Source organism: Neovison vison, chromosome 3, assembly GCF_020171115.1.
Source record: "Neovison vison isolate M4711 chromosome 3, ASM_NN_V1, whole genome shotgun sequence".
NCBI classification, from domain to species: domain Eukaryota; kingdom Metazoa; phylum Chordata; class Mammalia; order Carnivora; family Mustelidae; genus Neogale; species Neogale vison.
In genome coordinates this window covers 218,362,692-218,385,066 of record NC_058093.1, presented here as the reverse complement: position 1 = coordinate 218,385,066, position 22,375 = coordinate 218,362,692, and the positions used below count along the sequence as shown (strand labels likewise).

General features: G+C 52.4%; 1 protein-coding gene across 1 annotated transcript; it reads left to right on the top strand.

The window, feature by feature from the left end:
• Nucleotides 1–2,680: 2,680 nt before the first annotated feature.
• Nucleotides 2,681–21,040, top strand: SEC14L2 (SEC14 like lipid binding 2). Its single transcript, XM_044243920.1, has 12 exons — nt 2,681–2,817; nt 4,991–5,066; nt 9,336–9,379; nt 9,769–9,828; nt 10,092–10,280; nt 11,312–11,407; nt 11,539–11,599; nt 11,956–12,039; nt 15,194–15,300; nt 15,403–15,542; nt 15,693–15,862; nt 20,910–21,040. The coding sequence occupies exons 1-12, from the start codon at nt 2,764–2,766 to the stop codon at nt 21,038–21,040; spliced, it is 1,212 nt and encodes a 403-aa protein (XP_044099855.1). The 5' UTR covers nt 2,681–2,763.
• Nucleotides 21,041–22,375: the final 1,335 nt, after the last annotated feature.

Here is a 22,375-nt window from a genome sequence, read left to right as displayed (position 1 = left end):
CGGTGTAGGCAACTCCCAGGCTAGTCCATGCTGCAGCATGTGGGTGCCTGGAAGCACTTGGCCCAGAAGCCAGAGACTTGGGTGCAAGTCATAAATCAGCATGTACTCTTACAGGATGGCCTCCTTCCTTAGGTTCCTCAATAAATCACCTGACTTAGAGGTTCACCACAGGCTTAAATGAAAAGCTAGATCGGAAAGTAACTTGCAGAACTATAAAGCACTGTGAAAGGGCTATTGTTCTATTTTTCTTTGAATAGGCCCTACCTCTTGCCCCAGAAGGGTCTTATATAAAGATTTCAGCCACGTGTTCAACAAGGAAGGCAGCCATGCCTTCTGCCTTAAGCCAGAAGCCCATGCATGATTCCTTAACTAGGGCAGAACTGCAAGGACAGCTAAAAACTTCTCTCAGGGGTGGAGGGTGGCAGGGGCCTCTCAGCAACAGGGCTGAATGGAGACCCTCAGCTCTCTGCACCTCGAGGCAGACCTTCACTGTGTGGACCATTTCAGGTGCACAGTCCTCCCAGCGACTCTAGCACGCCTGCTATAGCCTGCCTCTGCCTTCTGACCCAGAGAGGCTGGGATCATCCTGCTTTCTATGCCCTTGGAGACCTGTGTGTAGAGTTGGCAGGGGCCTCCCCACCCACTCCCCCTTGAGAGGTGAGATGTCCTTGGGCTCCTGGGATGAATTCCTTGGGCTCTGTGTGAATTCCAGGCTGTAAGTGGAGGCCTTCCATGCACCAGGAACCAGGCAAAGCTCTCCACAGCTGTCATACCACTCAGGATTCGGGGCCATGCTCTCTCTGGGTCTTTCCATGGCTGTTAAGTGAGGTGAGCTGCCGGATCCCTGAATGATCTGTGCTTGTGTCTCCTCCCCAGGGCTCCCTCAACACCTGGCTCTGTGCCTATTGGAGCATTTCTTGCATTCATTCATTCAGCATACATTTCTTGTCAGTCCCTGTGTGTAGGCTGCTGTTCTGGGGGTTGGGAGCTTGTGGGGATTCAGGGCCTTTTGCCCAAGGACCTCACACTCTAGCAGGGATGATGCTGCTAAGCAGGGCCACACAGTGTCTCTCTGTGGGTCCTCCCTGCCTATTCTTCCTCTGCTTCCCGTCAACCATCCACACTTGGCTTATGCCATTGTGCCAGCATGGAATGAATGGATTTCCTTTCCCTTTCCTTCCTACCCCATATTTTAGGGCCCAGCTCCAATGCCACTCACTCCACATAGCCTTCTAGGGTTCTTAGAACCCAAAGCAAATTCACCTCTTTTAACCTCCCAAGTACTTACTCTCTTTGACACATTTATCTCTGTCTTATATTCTGGATGATGGTGCCATATTTTACCTCTGGGAGGGCAAGGTAGTGTCTGATTCATTTCAGGGTTCCCAGAACAGTGCCTAGGGCCTGGCACACAATAAGAGGAAAGAATGGCCCAGGGCATGTGAACAGCTACTATCATGGAGGTAACAATAGAGTATGTGGTTGAACTCAGAAAGGAGGAAATGGCTTCACTGGATAAGGAAGGGGCTGTGAGGCACGGCAGGACAGTCAGAGGGCATGGAGGCATCCATCACACAAGTCAGATTTGCAGTTACAGGAACCCACAGCTCTAGCCTCTGGGCAGGAGCAGGGGAAGCAGGTAAGCGGACCGCAAGGCGGCTTTCACTGAGTTTTCCTGCGACTTCCTGCATGTCCACCCTACCCAGAAGGCCAAAGCCTGGCCAGGCAGGGGGCAAAGGGAGGCTGTGCAGGGCGGAGTAGGGCGGGATCACAGACCTGAACCCTTGGCTAGGCACCACTGTGCTGACGACTTAGGTACAGTAGCTCACTTGATCCTCTCAAGCTGACTTGAAATCAAATCACCTCCTGTGGAGTGAGCGAAGAAGCTCAGGTTCACAGGAGTGAAGCTGCTTGCTGGAGTCTGACAGACGGAAGTGGAAGATGTAGGGTTCAGACTCAGGCCTTCTGACTCCAAGAGAGAAAGCCCTCCTACCTGCGAGGAGGGGTGGGTGTGAGCATCTCAGGAGCAGCTCTTTGAGAGCTGGGAAGGTTGGAAGCAGAGGTCAGGGCCCTGGGTGGGGAAAGGGGAGTCTGTGCTTGCTTGTCCCCTAGGCCTGACTGCCTCACAGGTGGAGGGGAATGCCTGTCAACACGGAGAGGCTCCAAAGTTGGGTTGGCAGCAGTGGACCAAAACTCGAGGCAAACAGGAAAAGAGCAAGGACCCCCGGGAGAAATGGCTGATACCACAGTCCATCACAGGGTGCAGAGCTATGCTAGGCTTCGGGACTTGTCTCCCCCACCCCCCCCAGTGGCACAGGGCAAGCTCCCGCCCATCTGGGAGAGTGAGGTTCTGGACTAAGGGACCCCAACTCGGGAGAGCTCATTAGATAGCATCTCAATGGGGAAACTGAGGCCCAGGGAGCACAGGTGTCTCGTCCAAGGTCACAAAGCGAGCTAAAGAGAGATTTGAGACTAGAACCCAGATTTCCTGACTTTCTAATGTCCACTGGCCTCAGCCCGGGTGGGCACTCCTGCTCGCCTTCTGCCAGGGTCTCCGCCTTCAGGAGGACAGAGACGGACGCTCCAGAGTCTTCCGCACGAGGCGCATCCCTCCCCACTCCACCCCTCGGGATCCTTTAAGAGGCGGGGCTTGGCCGCCCGCCCCGCGGCCCCGGCAAAAGGCTGGGACTTTACTCCGGCGGCCGGGAACGAGCCCGTGCTCCATCAGCTGCCGCAACCGCCGCGCCCCGAGCCCGAGCCACGATGAGCGGCAGAGTCGGCGATCTGAGTCCCAAGCAGAAGGAGGCACTGGCCAAGGTGAGACGTCCCCCGCCCACCCCACCCCCCGGGCCCCCCTTCGGGCCAGGGCCTCGCCCTCCGGCTGCAACGAGCTGGGAAGGGGCCGGGGCGGGGGGCGGGCGACCGTGCGGGACAGGCGGACGGAGGAGGGAGCTGCGGCCAGCGGCACCTGACGCCTCGTATCCCTCGTCCCAGCGGCCCGCCGCACCGGGGCGGGGGGAAGTTTGGCTACCCCAGCCTCATCCCCGAGCGAGCCCTTGGCGGTGCCACCTGGGAAGAAGCGGTTGCTTGGAAGCCCTCGGAGGCAGCCGAGGGCACAAAGGCAATATTCATTCTGGAAACTGGCAGCCGGGCCCTGGGGGCCGGGGCAGGGGTAGGGCTTCGGGTTTCCTCCCATTTCCGGGAGGTTTTCCTCTTGTAGGGGCACTAGGCACCACAAACAGGCCCCTGACAGCTCCTTAGGACACTTGGAGAGCCCCTGCTGGGGCACCAGGTCTCCCTGCGACCTTGGGAAAAGCCGTCCTCCTCTGTGTGCTGCTCAGTAAAAGGAAATGAGAGGTTGGACCCCACGATGTCGAAGGGAGCACCCTCATGTGTGAAGCCTGGGATCCTATGGGTGACTCATTGGGTTGAGGTTAGTTTGAGTTCAGACCAGGCCTCCCCTGACCAACAATCCAGGCCCCTCCCTGGCTGGCAACTTGGGCAGAGGCTCTTCAGAAGGCTGGGAGGTAAGCCTGGCTTTGCCTGGGCACCTGGGCAGAGGAGGGGGCAAGAGTTTGAAGGCTGGAGCCTCTGTCCACCAACTGCATCTACTCTTTGTTGCCCTGTAGGAGAGAGGAGGTTGGCTGTACTGGGACCCAGAATTGATGGGGTCTGGTCTCCAGGTTAGGGGGCTCCACGCCAAGGAGTTCTCCATTGCTGGGGGGACAGATGTCTCTCCTGCCACACAGTGGGGCTGAGGCACCAACCCCACGAAGGCTTTGCCCCAGGCTGGGCCTTCCCCCATCCTGGGGAGGCTGGATAGGGAGGCTTCAGATTTTACTGCTGACCTGCAGGGGAAGTCAGGCAGAGGAGGGGATTAGGTGGTGATTAAACTGGAAACCAGGGGCTGGGTTAGGGTCCTTGGTGAGGGGCCGCTTCAGGCCTGGGCCCTGGAGGAGCAGTTTCCCTGGGAGTCCAGGAGCTGTTAGGGGTGGGGTGGGAGGATCTGTGTCCCTGGCTGACCTCAGCAAGGGACAGAGGTGGCAGGTCCTCATTGGTCCCCTCCCGGGCTGCCCTATAGGTCAGTGACTAGAAAAAGGTGAGGGGTGGGGAGCAGGAGGCATGGGGAGAGCATGGAGTGTGTGTGTGTGCTCACCTACAGGGCAGTGAGCAGTCGGAGGTGGATATAGTCATCCGTTGGGGTCACTGTCCGTCTCTCTTGTTTGGTACTCCCTGCCCTTTCCCCCTTCGTGGCTTCCTGTTGAAACTGTTCCCTCCCACCTGGTTTGTCCTCCTCCCTCCTTCTGTTACCTTTGAAGTCCTTCAGGCACAACACAAACTTTTTTTGAATAGGATGAGACCACCGTCTTCCTGGGCCTGTCACCATCAGACTCTTCCTTCCCTCGCTTCCCCAGCCCGTTGCTCACCAGTCCATGACCATGGGGCAGAAGACTACAGTGGAAAGCGTGCACCCTCTTGCCTTGGACAGATGTGGGGCAGGGGGCAGGGTTGCATCCCAGCCCTGCTGATCACTAGCTGTTCAACCTTGGGCATGTTACTTAGCCTCTCTGAGCTCTAATTTCTTCATCTGTAAAATGGGGACAGTAGTACCTCTAGGGACTCTGAGTGAGGCATGAATAAGATAAGTGCCAAGTTCAGTGCTGGGTACACAAGGAATGCTTGGCGAACGGACATCTTTGATTGTGGCACATCCCCAAGTGTCTACTATCACATTTAGCAGGGATAGCCTATGGCTGCCTGCCACACTGGAGTGTGGAAGGGCGTACAGACAGGCAGGGGTAATGTGTTACTCCCTTCCTGCCACCTCCTTGCTATCCACCAGGGCAACCGAGTATACCCATGTGCTCAGCCAGTGTCTGCAGAGTTGACCCGTGTTGAGGTGGGGTCCAGCCGAGTCCCTATGGAGAACCCCGGGCAGGGGGTGGTCAGGGAGGGGACCTGCCACTCACCTTCCTACCTCTCCCTACAGTTTCGGGAGAATGTCCAGGATGTGCTGCCCACCCTGCCGAATCCAGATGACTATTTTCTCCTGCGCTGGCTCCGAGGTGAGGGAAGAGGGGCTGTGGGAGGCTGGGCAGGGTCTCATTCTGGGCCACAGAATTGTACCCCCGGAAACCCTGCCCCTCGCAATCTGAGAATCTGGAGAATTCAACCATTAGAACCAAGAGAGCCCCGTGTAGTTATATAACCTTGACCCTCCTATTGGGTGGAATAACAACAGTGAGACTCAGAGAGCTGAAGTAACTTGCTCCAGGTCACACAGCACCTGAGCCACAGGCAGAGAGAAGGTGGTACCTGGTGGGCTGACTCCCAGCCCAATGCACTTTCCTTTCCTTCCATAAATCCTCTCTCCTGGTGGGCTTGGGGAAGTAGGTTGAGGAAAAGCCTAGGAAGACCCAGGTGTGTGGGAAGTCTTGAACTTCCCCCAAGTTTTGAACCAGAGTGCAGGTCCCTAGGAGAGGCTGGCCTCCTCTGGGGCCTTTTGGGGATGGCAGGCCAGCTGTTTCAGCAGCTTGCTGGAGGGGCAGAGTGCATTGGGTGGGGATTGTGGGGGGTGCTCAGCCTGACCTCTGTTGACAAGATTCCGCTTGAGCCACCACCCAGCTCCAGAGCCCCACGTTCAAGTTCCAGCTCTGTCCTGGCCTGGCTGTGGCAGGTGGGCCAGGGGTGCACATCTACTTTAGGAACTACATCTAGTTCCAGTAGAACCAGACCACATGGGGTGCCCTGCCTATCGCAAGATGTAACACGACAGAACCCTGCCTGTGCTAATGAAGGGTACAGCTTTCTCCTCACATCAGAGTCCAACTCAACCCCCTGTCCCGACTCCTGAAATTTCCCCTTTTCTTTTTTCTCTTCTCCTCTCCTGTGGTTCAAGTCATGCGCCAACCTCTCCAGTTCCTGTGACACAGTTTTTTTTCTTTATAGAAACTTTAATACCAGACATTGAAATAATAGAGAAAATTCTACCGCGTGAGGTTGGTAGAGAGTCGGTTGTGTTGTAGAACGATAGCCCCAAATATTAAAGTACACATCATGCCTGAGTATGTATAGACACAGGCACACATATGCATCCCCTAGGGGTCCTGGGACAGGTGAAGGGATGTATTTTTCTTTTCTGCCCAGAAATGGAGCTGGCACACTCTGGGGAACTGCTAGTAGGCATCCCAGGGCAGGAAAGCCAGGAAAGCCATGTGGGGTTCCGTGTGCCTCTGGAAGTGCCACTTGCCCGATCCCCCCACAAATGTTGTGACACGCCTCCACCCCCCTACCCCCCAACCCCCTCCCCTGCTCCAGCCCACTCAGATTGGGTGGAGGGGCAGTAGGGGGGCGCAGTGGAGCCAGTCGAGGGCTGGAGGATATTTTGGTCCAGCATTTGCTGAAGGACTGTAGCTACAAGCAGGTGGGTAGGCAGCGTGGGAAGGTTGTGCTGCCTTAAAGGGCCAGCTGCAAGAGGATCAAAGACACCACCGGGCTGCTGGTAGGTAGAGACATGTGGTTTCAGAGAGCTGAACAATAACACAGCCCTTTTATCTTGGGGAGGCTGCTTGGGCTCCTGGCAGTTGGTTTCCCTGACATTCCCAACTCTGCAGTCCTGGGATAACCCCTCTCTTTGCAAGAATATCAAAGAGTATTGTCATCCTCTTTTTGCCAGATGAAGCATTGGAGGCTCAGAGAGGGGAAGGCACATTCTGGAAGGCACACAGCTAATGAGGAGCAGAATCCGGGTGGAAACCTAGGGCCTCAGAGTCCTGGGCCAGCATTCTCTCCTTTAAGCCATGGCTGCCCCTTGCCCCACCGCCCCGCCCAAAGCCAAGCTTGGCCTCTTCAGACAGAGGAAGTGTCTCTTCACTACTTTACTTGCGCCTCACATTTCCTGGGCAGGAGCTCAGGCCTTGTCAGACTCTACTGTGAATTTCAATTAGGGTTTTTGTTGCCCTTTTTTTAATGGAAACCTTTTCCCTCTCTACCTTTGCTTCTAAAGGAAACATTTTCAAAGTGCATGCCAAAAGAATGCCTTTCTCTAACCTAGGTGTGAGCTCGGGCTTTCACTCTTGGCCCCTTTCCCCTCACATGGGTTCCGTTTTCTGCTCCCCGCATCCACCCCCTGGCCCCCGCCCTGAGAGCAGGCACAGAAGTCTTTACTGCTTTCGCCTGACTGGGGCTGAGCTCTGGGCTTCCCAGCAAGGTCCGAAGGCCAGATGAAAACCCACAGGCAATAGCAACTGTGTGCATATTGGGGAGATAGGGCCTTGTCAGGGAGGTAGAGGGCAAAGCAGGTTGGAGTCTCCTTCACCAGGACTCAGAAGTTATCAAATCAGGACCCAGGACAGCTGCTCCTAGGTCATCTCTGACATTGACCTAAGCCAAGCTTTGATCTGCCCCCAACCAGGGCACAGGAACCCTGGAGAGGCCTGACTCAGCAGGCATAGGGAGGCACTGGGCCAGGTACTGCCACGGCCAAGTGGCAACTCGGGGAGGACTCTCAAAGAAGACCCTGGCTGTTGGAGCTTGGCAGATACGGGTGAACTGGAGAGCTGTCTGGAGAGAGGGGGGCTCACGCTTTACTGCCACTCCTGTTCCTATGGACCACGCCCACTTTCACAGACCAACTGGGCTCCCCCCTCATGACAGTAGGTTACTTTGTGTTTTCATGTGTTTCTAGATTTAGTTGGTGATGTGGAGTATCTTGTCCAAGGTCAGATTGGGAGAAAGGGGATGGGCTGAGAGTCAAACCCAGATTATATGCCTCTAAAAGGTGCCCCTCGCTGCCACAATGGTGCGTGCAAGATTGCCATCAAAAGAAACTTCCTAGGAGTAAAGGCCATTCAGTTCTATAAATGGGTGTCCAGCAGTGATGGTGGGCATGGCATTGGTCAATCCCCAGATGCACCCTTTGAGTGCAGGAAAGTGGAGTTGATTTCATGATAGCAGAGTCAGGGAATATGCTTGGCCACTCCCAGAGATCAGTGATTAAGGGACCAGTGATAGTCCAGAGGGCAGCCTATCTGGCCCAGGTCCCAGGGCTGTCAGCATATCTCGATGGCAGTCCGATCCACAGAGGACATAGGGATGGGAGGGACAGTTCACAGGGCAGTTGGCAAAACTGGTCAGAGTCTGGATCTCAGAAACTCTTTAAAGGATGAACTGGAGTGAGCTGTCACAAGATGAAATCTGATAGGGATGGATCCAGAAAACCACCTCACAACATATGGGTTGGAGGCTTAGCAACAGCACAGCTGAAAAGGATTTGGGAGTTTCAGTTGACTGTAAGCTCCATCTGAGTTAAGAGTGTGACTGTTGCCAAGAAAGTTCTCAGGCTTTCTTGGAGAAGGGTAGGCAACACCTCGCGCCGCACACAGTTCCATGGAGCGCGCTTTTGAAGTAGGGCGCTCGCAGACTGGGAAACATCCAAAGGGAAGTCCTGTGAATGGACTTGAAACCAGGCTGCGAGGAACAGTCAGAGGAAGGATCCATAGAGGGGCAACATGACAGCCAAGGGCATGCAGGGAGCAGCACAAAATTCACCCGTATTGGAAAACTTGTCACATGGCTGAGGGAGGGACCCCACTCTCAGAGCGTTTCAGCTGTGGGTCCCTGCTCAGTGTAACAATGAGTGCAAGTGCAAGTGGCCACTCAGATTATCTGAAAGCAGTTGGCTTTTGGGGGGCAGTGAGTTCTTCGTGTTCAAGCTTGAGCAGGATGACTTGGGGTGAGAGCATGAAATGAAGAGTTGGCCCAGGTGAATTCTTTAATTTTGAAGTTTTCCAGGAACCCTGGTAGGAGGGCCCTCTATGTCCCATTAGGGTATATGTGGATCCTTTGAAAATATGGCAAGGTTGACCAGAGGCTCATCAACCATTCTATCATCCTGGGATGTTCTGCCAGGTCCACCCCAGATGACAGGGCAGCTATGCTCATCTTTGAACTAGGGGACAAGTTCTCAGAAAATGAAGGAGATTAACTTTGTATAAAGGGAGAAAGCTGAATGATAAGGGTGTCCAGGGTTCACTTTCCCTGATAGGAGATAAGATCTTTCACCTCTTGTATCCACGAGGGTAAAATTCATTGGACCCCAGTGTTACAAGACTGCACCCACCTGCCCTGATCCTTGACCTGCTCTTTGGGGGCTGTGGTATTCCAGAAACCCCTTTGTGGAGTTTCTCCTCTTAAACCTCTGCATGTGGGGTCATCTGGAAGTCAGCTGGGGTGAAGTTGGAGAGGAGCCATCCCCAACACAGGAATAGGGAAATCTCCCTGTCCTTGGATGCCCAGCCCCCTGGTCTAACCCTGACCACATTTCCCTGTTACAGCAAGAAACTTCGACCTGCAGAAGTCTGAGGCCATGCTCCGGAAGGTGAGCTCCATTTAGATATAGCCCACTGTTGTCTCGGTTCCCACCCATCAGAATCACACTGAGGTAGGACTATCTTTGCCCACCCTGCCCACCTGATCACAGCTTCTGGCTCATGTGGCCAATCTGAATATTAGCTGGCCGCTGTTACAGCCTTATCCCTTTGGGACAAAGTGCATTCCCTTCCCTGAAACAGAGCTTCTGGTCCTGCTAAGAATTACAATCTGTTCTGCCTGGATCTCCGAAACAGGCAGTGCCTTCTTTTCCAGTCCCACCACTTGCCTTCTCACGATGTACCTGGGACACAGTGTCACCTATTGCTAGATGCCTATAAGGGGTTCTACTACCCCTGCCTTTTTTTTTTTTTTTAAGCCCTATCTCTATGTTTGCAGCACGTGGAGTTCCGAAAGCAAAAGGACATTGACAACATCACGAGCTGGCAGCCTCCCGAGGTGAGGACGAATGATCTTGCCCCAAACCTGTGTTAGTTAGGTCTGTTGCACCCATAGTCTGTGTCCTGAAGGCCGTCGGACTGAGGCCCTCAAGAGGAAAGGTTTGACAATGCTCAGTGAGAGCAAATGGTTCTCAGAGTGGGTATCCATTGGCACCCAGGGGGAAAGGCTGTGGAAGGAGAGCCTGATGAACCTATGGGAAGGCCCCGGGATGCAGGCCCATGGGCCTGCTGAGTGGGGGCCTGGTCTGTGTCTTTGCCCAGGTGGTCCAGCAGTATCTGTCAGGGGGCATGTGTGGCTATGACCTGGATGGCTGTCCCATCTGGTACGATATCATTGGACCTCTGGATGCCAAGGGGCTGCTCCTCTCAGCCACCAAACAGGACTTGCTCAAGACCAAGATGCGGGACTGCGAGCGGCTCCTGCAGGAGTGTGCATGCCAGACCAAAAAGGTGAGTGGTCTTAGCATGGTGGAGAGTGAGTTCACCACCGTGGAGTTGTTCCAGCAGAAGCAGGCGTGTCACACGGGGATTTAAGCACAGGCTCTGGGCTGAGACGTGGACGTTTGGATTTCACGGATGAGTGAAATCTCCAAGTTTTAGGGATGGACCCACGTTGCCAGATTCGTACTTTTTTTTTTCCAAGTAAGGACTTAAAAAGAAAATGTACTGGCTGCTATTGTCCTGGTTAACCCCCAAATCATAGGAATGGCATAGTCTCAGAATGAAGGGCTGTCCTTTAAATTGGAGAAATGTGGTTTCCTAAATAACATACTATACTGTCATCGCATTTCTCATTCATCCAGGCACTGGTAAGATCTCTGTCATGGCCCAGCCTCTCCTCAGACAAGTATCTGGGCACCTCTGGTGCAGATGAGCTGAGAGTCTGTGCTTCTCTAATTCTGTATTCGAAAAAGAGAGGACAGGTGATTCCCTCTCCAAGAAAAAGGCTAAAGGGAGAGCTGGATCTTCTCTCCTGCCTTTCTCTTGAGCCTGCGTAGGATCCAGCAAAATGATGTCATAGGTTTGGGAACATTTCAACACTGTTGTTCGCGAACATGCACTGAGAGCCTAGCGTGTCCAGAGACCCTATAGGCTGCGGATGCGGAGAAGTGTTTGATGGGCATCCTTCAGGGCTTAGGTTGGATGAGGTCCCACGGACTGAGCCCTACCAGGTGCTACGCACAGAGGAAGAGGGAGGCCATCAGGTCAGACTGCAGAACAGAAGAGACCTCAGATATATCCTAGATCCACCCAGTTGTTTACTGGATGAGAATAGGACAGCTAGGCAGGAAGAGTGACTAACCTTGGCCATAATTCTGGCCTTGGGGCTGCTTATCTCAATTTGGAAAACCCTAGATATGGCCCTGCCCAGATCTGGTCGCCCTACGGGTACATCAGCAAATCAGCTTCCTGCCCTGAACTAGGGTAGGCTTCTGCAGGGTAGCAGCCTGCTGTGACTTTCTCCTCTCTGTCCCCTGCAGATGGGGAAGAAGGTGGAGACCGTCACCCTGATTTATGACTGCGAGGGGCTTGGCCTCAAGCATCTCTGGAAGCCTGCGGTAGAGGCCTACGGGGAGGTGAGAGGCAGAGCCGGGGGTGTGGTTGGGAGGAGGAGAGAAAGCAGAGGGGAGTGGGCCCCTCTGCTAGGAGGTCCTGTCTGGCCTGGGAGAGGCAGGGTGTGCTGGACTCAATGATTTTGTTTCCTCAGTTTCTCTGCATGTTTGAGGAAAATTACCCTGAAACGCTGAAGCGTCTTTTCGTTGTTAAAGGTAAGATGGGAACTACCTGTGGTATAGTCAAATGGGAAAGAAGGGCCCCAAATGTTCCTGAGACAGATTCGGGAGAGTGGAATGGGGTGAGCCAGAGGAGGAGATCCGAGGGCCCCTGACATAGGCAGACGGATTTATGATTCACAAAGCTTTTGGATTTATTGCCTCATTGGAACCACTCAGAGTGGTGACACAGGAAGACTAGACCTGCTGTCCAGACAGGGAAGCCAGAAGTCAAAGAGGTGCCTGTACCAAACCTCCCACCCTGGGCTGACCCGACACAGGGCTGTGGTGGACACTGTCAGGGACAGATTGGGCCTTGCTCCGGGTCTCACAACACCTGCTCTCTCGTCCAGCCCCCAAGCTGTTTCCTGTGGCCTACAACCTCATCAAACCCTTCCTGAGTGAGGACACCCGCAAGAAGATCATGGTCCTGGGGGGTGAGTAGCTCAGACTCTTCTCAGTGCCACCAGTTGGCCCGTGACCCAAACTGGGGATAGCTTTAAAGGTGGCTAGGGTGAAGGCTTCCTCTGCTGATGGTAGTAGTAGGATCCAGGAGCAAGTGGGCGCCACGGAGGTCATAGGAGCAGAGTGCTTCCTTTGATGCACGCTTACCCTGGGTCAGCCCTGGACTAGGTGACAAAGAGGTATCAGAGTCCCCTGAGGAGCTCCTGGCCCTCTTGGGGAAGGGGAGTTGCACCCTGGGTGAGTGGGTGGGAACACGGACTAGGGGCACTCAGCCTTCCCAACCGAGACACCCAGGCAGGACCAGATGCTGACCTCAGCTGAGTGTTGTGGCATGAGTAAGAGGCAGTCCCATGAAGCCAGGCAGGAAGCCACCAGGCAGAAAGAATAGCACTGAGCGAAGGCCTTGTGCACCACGGCTCAGGCAGTCTTGGAGAGCACGTGGCAAGAGGGGAGGTACAGCTGGATAGGCTGCCTGGAGCCAGGCACAGAGAATCCAGGGCACCGTGCTGAGAAGCTGGGACACAGTTCCACAGGCTGTTGGGAACCAGAGAAGAGTTCTGAAATGGGGACGTTGCTGGGAAGGACCAGGATCAGACTCTTTTTTTTTTTTTTTTTAAGACTTTATTTATTTGGCAGAGAGAGGGAGAGAAAGAGAGCACAAGCAGGCAGAGTGGCAGGCAGAGGCAGAGAGAGAGAGAAGCAGGCACCCCGCTGAGCAAGAAGCCCGATGCTGGGCTCGATCCCAGCACCCTGGGATCATGACCTGGGCCAAAAGCAGTGGCTTAACCAACTGAGCCACCCAGGGGTCCCTAGGATCAGACTTTAAATGGAGACCTATATGACTGGCATGCCTGTGAAGGACAGGTACTAGTTTGTACGCTGTGGTCATCGTCCGCACAAGAGCTGTTGCAAACCCAAGCCGGGCGGTGGCGGTAGGGCTAGAGAGGAAAGGAGGGATTTGGGACTCACTTAGGAAGTAAAACAATAGAACCCCAAGATCGACTAGGCATAGGGAGGGAGGAAGAGGAATCCAGAATGACTTTCTGGTGGCTGGTGCGGCTGGTGTGAGTGACTTGAGTGTTGCAATGACTCTGGTGTGTTTAGTTCAGCCGGCGGACATAACCTTGATGTTGAGTCTGGGGAGTCTGTGAGATGCACAGAGACTGGGGATACGTGAGTCTGAAGCTGAGGCGAGGACTCTGGTTTGGAAATTTGGGAGTTAGCAGTTATACGCAGCAGCTAAGAACTTGAGAGTAAAGACTGCCCACGGAAGAGTGAACCCTGGGGACTGAGTTCAAGGGCAGGCATGGCAAGAGGAGCCCACCAGGGAGAAGGAGTGATTGACGAGCTTGGCAGGGTCACACTCGACACAGGTTGGATATGCAGGGGAGCTGAGAGGACATCAAGGCACTAGGAGAAGCCAGCAAGGAAGATGCACAGGAATCAAGCCAGCCAGGAACAGAGAGGAGCTGAGTTTCACCAGAGTATTGGTAGAGGAATTGGTAGGAAGGAAAGGCCAGAGAGGTAGACTGGCATTGGCTTGTGTCAGGCCAGGTGCTGCCTATGGAATTGACCTTGGGGGTAGGTAATAGGGATTCTAAAGGTTTCTGGATGTTCACCGCTAGGTGACAAATGGAAAGTGGAGATCTTTCCGATGCGTATTAGTGAGCCCCAGGAGTGGCGTGAAGCATTCTGGAAAGTTCAGAACTTCTGGGTTCTGGTCCTGACTCTGGCAGCAACAAGTTCTGCTTCCTGTTGCCTCAGTTACTCTCTCTGTAAGATGGGAAGGGCCCCTCTGGCCTTATTCCAACTCTCCAGCTGAGCTGGGGGAAGACATACAAAATCTGAGCAAAAGGCTCCAATGATTTTTAGCTTTGCTGCCGCTACCGCCCACCATGAGCAGGAGATGGCTGGGTTTCCTGGCAGCAGACTGTTCTCCCGCCCACACCTAAAACCCTTTCAACCAAGCCCGCCTCAGGCTCAGAAGATACCAGATCTTCAAGAGAAGATGGAAAACATTCATGCTGGGCTGGTCAGGGGAGCTTAGGAAGCACAGATAACATGCCCCACCAAGAGCACAGAAGCTGTTTTCCAACAGTTCTAACAGTATGGTCTCAGGACCCTAGAAATCAAAGGGCTGGGTGACCCTGGGCAGCCTCTATGAGGCTTCTAGTCAGTCCCCACAGCCGAGGACCCTGGGTCTGTACCCCATGACTGCCTATTTATGGTCTATAGAGTCAGCATAGAAAGGTTTCCAGTATCAAAATATTGTGCTTGGCTGATACTGGTTTAGGAATTTGGAGTGGTGAAATGGTTCTCAGCATTGGTGGCACTAGAGTCAAACTCTCCTAGTCAGGAAAGGGCTTGGTTATTTAAAAAAAAAAAAAAAAAAAAAAAAAAAAAAGGAAAGAAAAAAAGAGCCGAGTCACTGGCAGCTAGACAGCCTGAAAAACAGCAGAAGTAGGTAAAGTCGTGGCTGGGGTAAAGCCAAGGGAGCCCCATTTAAGGGGCCACTCGACAGTGGTACAGTCGGTAAGTCACGACTGAGCACGATTACGTGTAGGTGAAAGCAGGGGATGAGACATGTGGTTAGACCCCTCAGTCTAAGCAGGAAAGATCAGATTGATTCAGGCCTTCCTGCTGTTCCCTCTTGGTGGGATGCCCTTCCCTCTATTCTTTGTTCCTTCTGATTGCACACCAGATATTTGTACCCCATGCCTGGGAGTGAGCGTACACTCTCATACAGGTAGGGGGTTAATAGTTTACGACATCCTCTCAAGTAGTTAGTTCCCTTCACTCCCCCCGCCCCCGCAGCCTCGTGGGGCAGGTAGAATCAGGCTCAGCACAGAGTGACGTTACTGAAGGTTGCTCAATGGGTCAGAGGCAATGGAGACAGACTCCAGGGGTTCTGATTCTTAGTCCAGGGAAAGGGCAGTCCTCTGGATGATGCTGCCTCCTGAAGCCCCCAGCAAAGCTGTGTGCACATCACCGGCTCCTAATGTTAGTGTTTTCTGTGCTGGGGCAGACAGGTTTTTCCTGCCCATTTTGTGTTGACCACCAGGGCTGTGAAGCAATCCTGCCTAGTGGTGATCCCTTTTTCCCTCCTTCCTTCCCCCCTGCTGCCAGCAAACTGGAAGGAGGTTTTACTGAAATATATCAGCCCTGACCAGCTGCCTGTGGAGTATGGGGGCACCATGACTGATCCTGATGGAAACCCCAAGTGCAAGTCCAAGGTATGGGCTGTGTAGTCCCCTGAAGAACCCAGAAGGGCTAGGGATCACCAGGGGAGCCTGGCTCAAATGCACATTCCAGTTCACTCTGTGCCCTGCTTCTAGATCAACTATGGGGGCGACATCCCCAAGAAGTACTATGTGCGAGATCAGGTGAAACAGCAGTATGAACACAGTGTGCAGATTTCTCGTGGCTCCTCCCACCAAGTGGAGTATGAGATCCTCTTCCCTGGCTGTGTCCTCAGGTAGTGCTCTGGACCCCGACAGGCAACCTGTGCCTTTCAGCCCTAGGGTGCCAGTGGTTGGGCTGGGGTGGGAGAAGCCTTGGGGGTAGGACCCACAGAGAGTGCGCACAGAGACACAATCAGGTCTGAATGGGCGGATGTCCCCGGCAGGTGGCAGTTCACATCGGAAGGTTCGGACATCGGTTTTGGGATTTTCCTGAAGACCAAGATGGGGGAGCGGCAGCGGGCAGGCGAAATGACAGAGGTGCTTTCCAATCAGAGGTACAATGCCCACCTGGTGCCTGAGGATGGGACCCTCACCTGCAGCGATCCTGGCATCTGTAAGTCTCCCTCTCGTGGCTTAAAGCCCCTTCCCTAGCTGTCTGCCTCTGGGGTCCCTCTTGCTCCATGGATTTAGGCTGTCAGACTCTCAGAACTAGATGTGGGGCTCCATGAGCTCAACACTCTCCTTACACAGATGAGGGAGCGAACCTAGGGCAGGTCTCTGACCTAATACTTCCAGGTCGAGGTGAGTCATGGTCCTAGGTGATCACGAGGGTCCAGAACACCTGCTCTCTGTTCCAAGTTTAACTGGATCTGTGACTGTGACCAAACGTTTCTGGAGAATGCTCCTTCCAAAGATGTCAGAGAGGCAGAACTGCCTGGGTGGGGGCAGGGATCCGAAAACTGGGTACAGGACACAAACAGAAAGTTTAGCCAGGAGGAATAAGAAGAATGGCAAATGGGCCCCCCCGTTTTTTTTGCAAACAGGCATTTGGAAGTGTTTTACATCCCTCCACTTTGTAGTATCAATTAAAATTCCTTTTCAGCAATTCTACTTCCAAAAATGTATCCTACAGAAATGTTTACACAAAGGCACAAAAATAGAGGTACAAGGATGCTCTTAGCAGCCTGGGCAACTGGCAATAAACCAAATGACCTTAAATAGGTCTTGTTAAATGAATTATGGTACATGGGTACATGAAATACATTATACCCATTCAGGAGAATAAATTGAAATGTAAAGGGTCTAATGTAAAAAAAAAAAGAATGAAACATAGCATATGGCATACACTCACTTTGTTTTTTGGGGTTTTTTTTAAGTATATACATTGAAAAGAATTCTGAGGAATGTATGCTAACTGTAATGGTGATTATCTCTGGGATTGTAAGATGCTTCTAGAGGGCTTTACTTTTTTCACTAGTTCTGCAACTAGCTTATTTTACAATGACCATGTACTACATTTGTAAGCAGAAAAAGCACATACACGCACACAAAAAGCCCTTCAAATCTCCCGTTTCCTTTCTATCAGAGCCAATGTGCCAGGCGTGGAAAATTAATGAGAGCAAGGGCTTTATCATCGAGCTGACGTGGATTTGCCTACTGATTAGTTCTTAGGCAGGTGACTTAGTCTCCCCGCGCTTCAGTTTCCTGATTGCTACAATGGGGATCAAATTCTTCACCTCATGGGGATACATGATGATTAAATGGGCAGCACTTAGCATAATGCCCGGTGTGCAGCAAGCACTCAACACACTGTAGACATCATTATCCTTAGGGCAAGACCTGTGTGGGGAGAAGGGCCATCCTGGAGATGGTCCTGGAGATGGGAGAGAAGCCCTGTGCCCTGTTTCTAGGGGCACAGATGTCTCTCATACCATCATCCCAACCCCGGATGCTGTGTACTTCCCCACCTGCCAGGCAACCTTCCGTCTCAACCACCCCTTTCTCACAGATGCTCTGTGGTATGTCTCCCTGGGGAGGAATATTCTTGTTAGTGAGCCTGCAGCCAGGTCCTTGGAGGAGAAGGCGTATTATTGTATGCTTCAACAAGAACAAGGCCTGGCACACTGGCACACTATAAAGAAGTTCGAATTTTTTAAAGGGTTCGCCCATTTTTTCTGAAGATTTTATCTATGTATTTGACAGAGAGAGCGCGCACAAGCAGGGGGAGCAGCAGGGAGAGGGAGGAGCAGGCTCCCCAAGGAGCAAGGAGCCCAATGCTTGATTCCAGGACACTGGGATCATGACCCGAGCCAAAGGCAGATGCCCAACTGAAACATCCAGGTGCCCCAAAGCTTGATTTTTTTTTTTTAATTTTACTTATTTGAGAGAAAGAGGGAGTAAGAGCATGAGTTGGGGTTGGTGTGGGGGAGAGGCAGAGGGAGAAGGGACAAGAAGACTCCCTGCCGAGTAGGGAGCCTGATGTGGGACTCAATCCCAGAACTCCAGGATCATGACCTGAGCTGAAGGCAGATGCTTAATTGACTGGGCCACCCAGGTCCCCCTAAGCTTGATTTTTTTTTTCCCCTTAATGGACAGGGAAGCTGAGGTATAGAGAAGGGATGTTATCTCTCCCACAAAGCAGTTCATGTACACACCAGAAGACGGAAGACATGAGGGAATCCTAAAGTCCTGGTCCAGATCTCTAGGCAATAATCTATCCTAGAGATGATCAGGTCTGTCTCTGATGTGACAGACGAGAGAGTAGTCCTGGACCAGGAAAGTAATTTACCTGAGATCGCGCAGCCAGGATTTTCCAGCATTGCCCATGATTGTCTGTAGTATCTGAAGGAGGCAGCCTGAGAAAGGACCAGGATAGCTTACACCATAATCAGGCTTAGGTTTGCAAACCCCAAATTTATTTCAGCTCTTCTTGGTTACATTCCCAGCTGGAACATTTATCTGCATGCAGGGCCTTGACTGGGTGCTGCTTCTCGTCCATTCCAAGGAGGATTAAAGGCAGGTGGCAGCACCCACGTCCCCTTCCCAGGTGGAAAGACAATGAGGTGGGATCAGCTGTTGCCCGGAGCCATGGCTCAGGTTAGATCTGAGCCCAGAGAGAACCCAGTGTTAGGTTACAAGCTCACCTGTGGGAGGGCAGTGCCCTTGAAGAACCAGGCGACTCCCTGCAAAGTAGAACATAATCACCCAGTGGAGAAATTAAAACTCTGAGCCAGCCTCCAATGGCAAGAGCACATTAATCCTCCCCAGGCTGGTCTGGTCCTTGCCCAAGTGTGCTTAAAGTAGGGAGAAGGAGAAACAAAGTCAGAATTGATTTCACTTATTTTCTCTAGAGTAATGTTTCCTGGGGGCCTGAGTGTAGAATACTCTATTAGGAAAGAAGATTCAGCAGAAAAGATCTGGACTTTGTCCACCAGGAGTGCATGAGGTGGAACAGGCAGCCTCAAACACGGGATGAAGGCTCCATCGTACTTCCAGGCAGTGCTGCGGGCAAGAGAGCCCAGCCAGGCTCCAGGAGGCCTGGTTTCTGAGCTGGGATGTGCCACCAACTCTCTAAATAATTAGTTTTTGCTTTCTTTCTCCTTAAAATGAGAAAAGTGGGCTACAGAAGGAGGTCTTCTTTATTTATGTACTTATTTAAGTAGGTTCCGTGCCCAGTGTGGAGCTTGAACTCACAACCCTGAGATTAAGAGTCAAAATCTCCAGGTGCCTGGGTGGCTCAGTTGTTAGGTGTCTGCCTTCAGCTCAGGTCATGATCCCAGAGTCCTGGGATTGAGCCCTGCGTCAGGCTCCTTGCTTGTCGGGGAGGCTGCTTCTCCCTCTCCCATTCCCCCTACTTCTGTCCCTGTTCTCACTGTCTCTCACTCTGTCAAATAAATGGAATCTTAAAAATAAAAAAAAAGAAAGAGTCGTACATTCTAGCAACTGAGCCAGCCAGGAACTTCTAGAACGGGAGGTCTTGATCTGGGGTTTATAGACTCCCTTAAAGACCAAACACCTGTTTTTTATAACATATAGCATTTAATATCCCTCTTACTATTCTGAAATTAAGTTCATGGATAACATAACCCACCTAAACACATAATTTAAAAAGCATTATCATCTTCCATCAGGAGAAATAAAAGGAAGCTGCTTTAGAATATGTATTTGTTTCCATATATAAATGAGAGGGGATGATCACAGCTATTTGCCACCACTCTTCAGAATGGTGCCTTTCCCACTGGGAAACCCTGCCCCCAAGAGTCCATGATGGGCTCCAGGGGATCTAAAGTTGGGTGCGTTTATCAGATTCTCAAGGGGGTCAGTTCCCCAACAAAAGTTGAGGAGCCCTAGCCTAGAGGATCTCTGCGGTGGGGGGGGGGCTTTATAGGTCTGTCAGCATATAATTAGTGTCAAAATGAACCACGCAATCCATGAACTCTACTTCCCCTTAGGCCTCGACCTCTGAACAGCCCCTTCCTTGTTTCTGAGAGCAGAATATGCAAAGCAGAGCCATCTCCACCCTGGTGCTTGATCCAAGGAGCTCAGACCTCTCCTCCAGCATGACCGATTCTGGTCGATTCTGGTCGCTGGGACTCTGTCATCCAGGGCACTGAGGAAGTGTCCCTCTTTCCAGAGGGACTACTGGCTCTGAAAGACCTCTGGTGCAGAGAAAATTGATGAGTAATACTTTATACCATGAAGAAAGTGTGGGTGTTATGTCTACCCAATGTCTAAACTATGCATTTAACTAGGGTAAGAAAGGAGCGAGGTTGAACCTCAGGATTAAATACACTTTTGGGGGGCGGGGGAGGATTGTTTTATTATTTTTTTTTCCTCCCCTGGCAAAAGTAAGAGAAGACCAGGATAGGGAAAGGGCAGAGCCAGTGTTTCTGTTCTCACACTCTGTTCTCTTGAAGGGCTGTTTGACTGAAAGGGAACAACTTCTCAAAAAGGGCCAGATTAAAAGCAGTCTGTTTCTTGGCCAAGGCTTCAAAGCCTTCTCTGCCAACTCCATGCCCGTTTTGAGGTTTCCAAATCTTTTAGGATTACAAACAGGGGTGCAGGGCACATCTTGGTCTGTTTATCTTTCTGTGGGATCAATTCCTGGCTCAAAAACTCCGGGTATTTTACCTTCACCAGAACCTGAACGGGGCTCACCTTTCCGGGGCCCAAGACAGGCAGTGATGCCGGTCAGAGGGAAATTCCAGCTCCATCACTTCCTCACCGTGTGACACAGTGCCCTCCTTTTTATACGCTATAAAACAGGACTAATGCTGAGCTATTCTGAGCAATAACATAATAGTATATATAGATTACCAACCCAGGGCTGAGACACCTCCATAGCCATTGTTGCCATTATTACTATGACAATTGATGCTATTCAAGTTCAAGTCCTACCTCTTCCAAGAAGCCTTTAACAAGGCCTTCTCCTTCCAAGCTGTGACAGATGTGGCTGTCTCACTCATCTGGCACTCAGCATGTTCTGTTTTTTATTTTTCTTTCTGTGAATATCTTGTCCACCCAGCTTAAGTTTCAGAAGGTGAGGGACCACTGCTTATGTCACCTTTATCCTCATTACATACCACACTGCCTTGTTCAGTCAACAAAATCGCTGTCCTTTGTAGAACTGCCTGAATGTCCGGTTTTCTGCCTCCCCTCAGATGTCCTGCGGTTTGACAACACCTACAGCTTCATTCATGCCAAGAAGGTCAGCTTCACTGTGGAGGTCCTGCTTCCGGACAAGGCCTCAGAAGAGAAGATGAAACAGCTGGGGGCAGTCACCCCGAAGTAATGCCTCTTCCCTCGGCAGGCTTGGCTCCCTCCGTGTCTCCCTGTCAGTTTCTGTCCCTTGTAGCAGTCATTTTCCCAGTACCCAGATGCCCAAAAAAGCTGGGCTACAAGAAAGATCTTGGGCTGGATTTGGGGAACTTTCATTTCAGAATTAGGAAGAGGGGGAGCAGCAGGACAGGGTCTCCTTCCTCTCAAATTACTCAGGGGTCCCCAGGGGCTGGGCACCATGATAGGATCTACCATCCTATAAGCTGTGCCAACATCACCTGTCCAGTGACAGTTGAGACAGGAAGGGGTGGGGGGTGGGGGGAGATGCGGGTGACAGCAGGGCAGAAATTAGAAAACGGGGGGAAGGTTCTGTTAACACTTCAGGGAAGTCAGCTGTAGGGGAGGAACTTGCTCCCAAATTGAAAATGTTAAGTCTAGATCATTATGAGGAGTAGCAAGGTAGCAGTTTGCTAGAATTATGGTGGGGGTTCAAAGGCTCTTCTAAACTTTCTATCTCCAAGGCTGGGACCTTTTGGCTTTTCCCACAAGTTTTCAGGGATGGCCTGAGTCAGTATAGATCTTCCCACTCAGGGGCAGACAGAGAGGCCACCTTGAGACTTGGGACCCACCGGCTGTCTCTTTAATTACTGATTGTCAGTGACTCAGAGCTTCTCAGGACAGCAATTTTGTACCCAGCCACTGTCCTGCAATGCAAACAAAGCACAGGAAAATTACTTCCAGGAATCCCAGTTCCAGGATGGGGCCAGGAGGCTAAGGGTGGGAGTAAATCCTGAGGCTTCCAAACCCCCCTCCCCTTTTCAGTGCTGTCAGCCTTTCATCAACTCTCCATTTGAGCACCCCACACAAAAATGACAAGTGGGATCAAGACAGTAGATCTCAGTGAAAGCCTTTTTAGTCTGAGTCTCCCACGGTGCCTGCCGGTCAGCCGGCTTCCTGAGTGACCTCAGCAAGGCTCTGGCAGTCCCGTCTCTGTGGGAGGCATATGGCGGGTGCATTGGGTTCCTGGTGTCTGGCGGGGAGGCTGCCCGGGCAGTGGGCCAAAGGCTGGCCCGGCATCTGGGGGCAGCCACAAATAGCCTCGCAGGCCCCCAGCCCCGCCGTCCACACTGACAAGCAGGGATGGCCAAGGAGGCCCTCAGCGACCACGGATTGGAGGGCACGGACCCTGCGGGCAACCACAGCACATAACCCAACGCCCCGCCCCGCAAACGAACAATGGAGAGCGCCCCCCACCCCCATCCCCAGGCCCTCGCAGTAACTCCCTTCCCTCCGAAAGCCAGCCACCCCCGCCCCGGCCCAGCGTGGGGAGATGGTCTGGGGAAGCCGA

Coding starts and splice junctions, on each gene's coding strand:
- SEC14L2 (XM_044243920.1), top strand. CDS start 2,764: ATGAGCGGCAGAGTCGGCGATCTGAGTCCCAAGCAGAAGGAGGCACTG. Junction 2,818..4,990: donor AGAAGGAGGCACTGGCCAAG/GTGAGACGTCCC, acceptor CTCTCCCTACAG/TTTCGGGAGAATGTCCAGGA. Junction 15,543..15,692: donor TTCCCTGGCTGTGTCCTCAG/GTAGTGCTCTGG, acceptor TGTCCCCGGCAG/GTGGCAGTTCACATCGGAAG.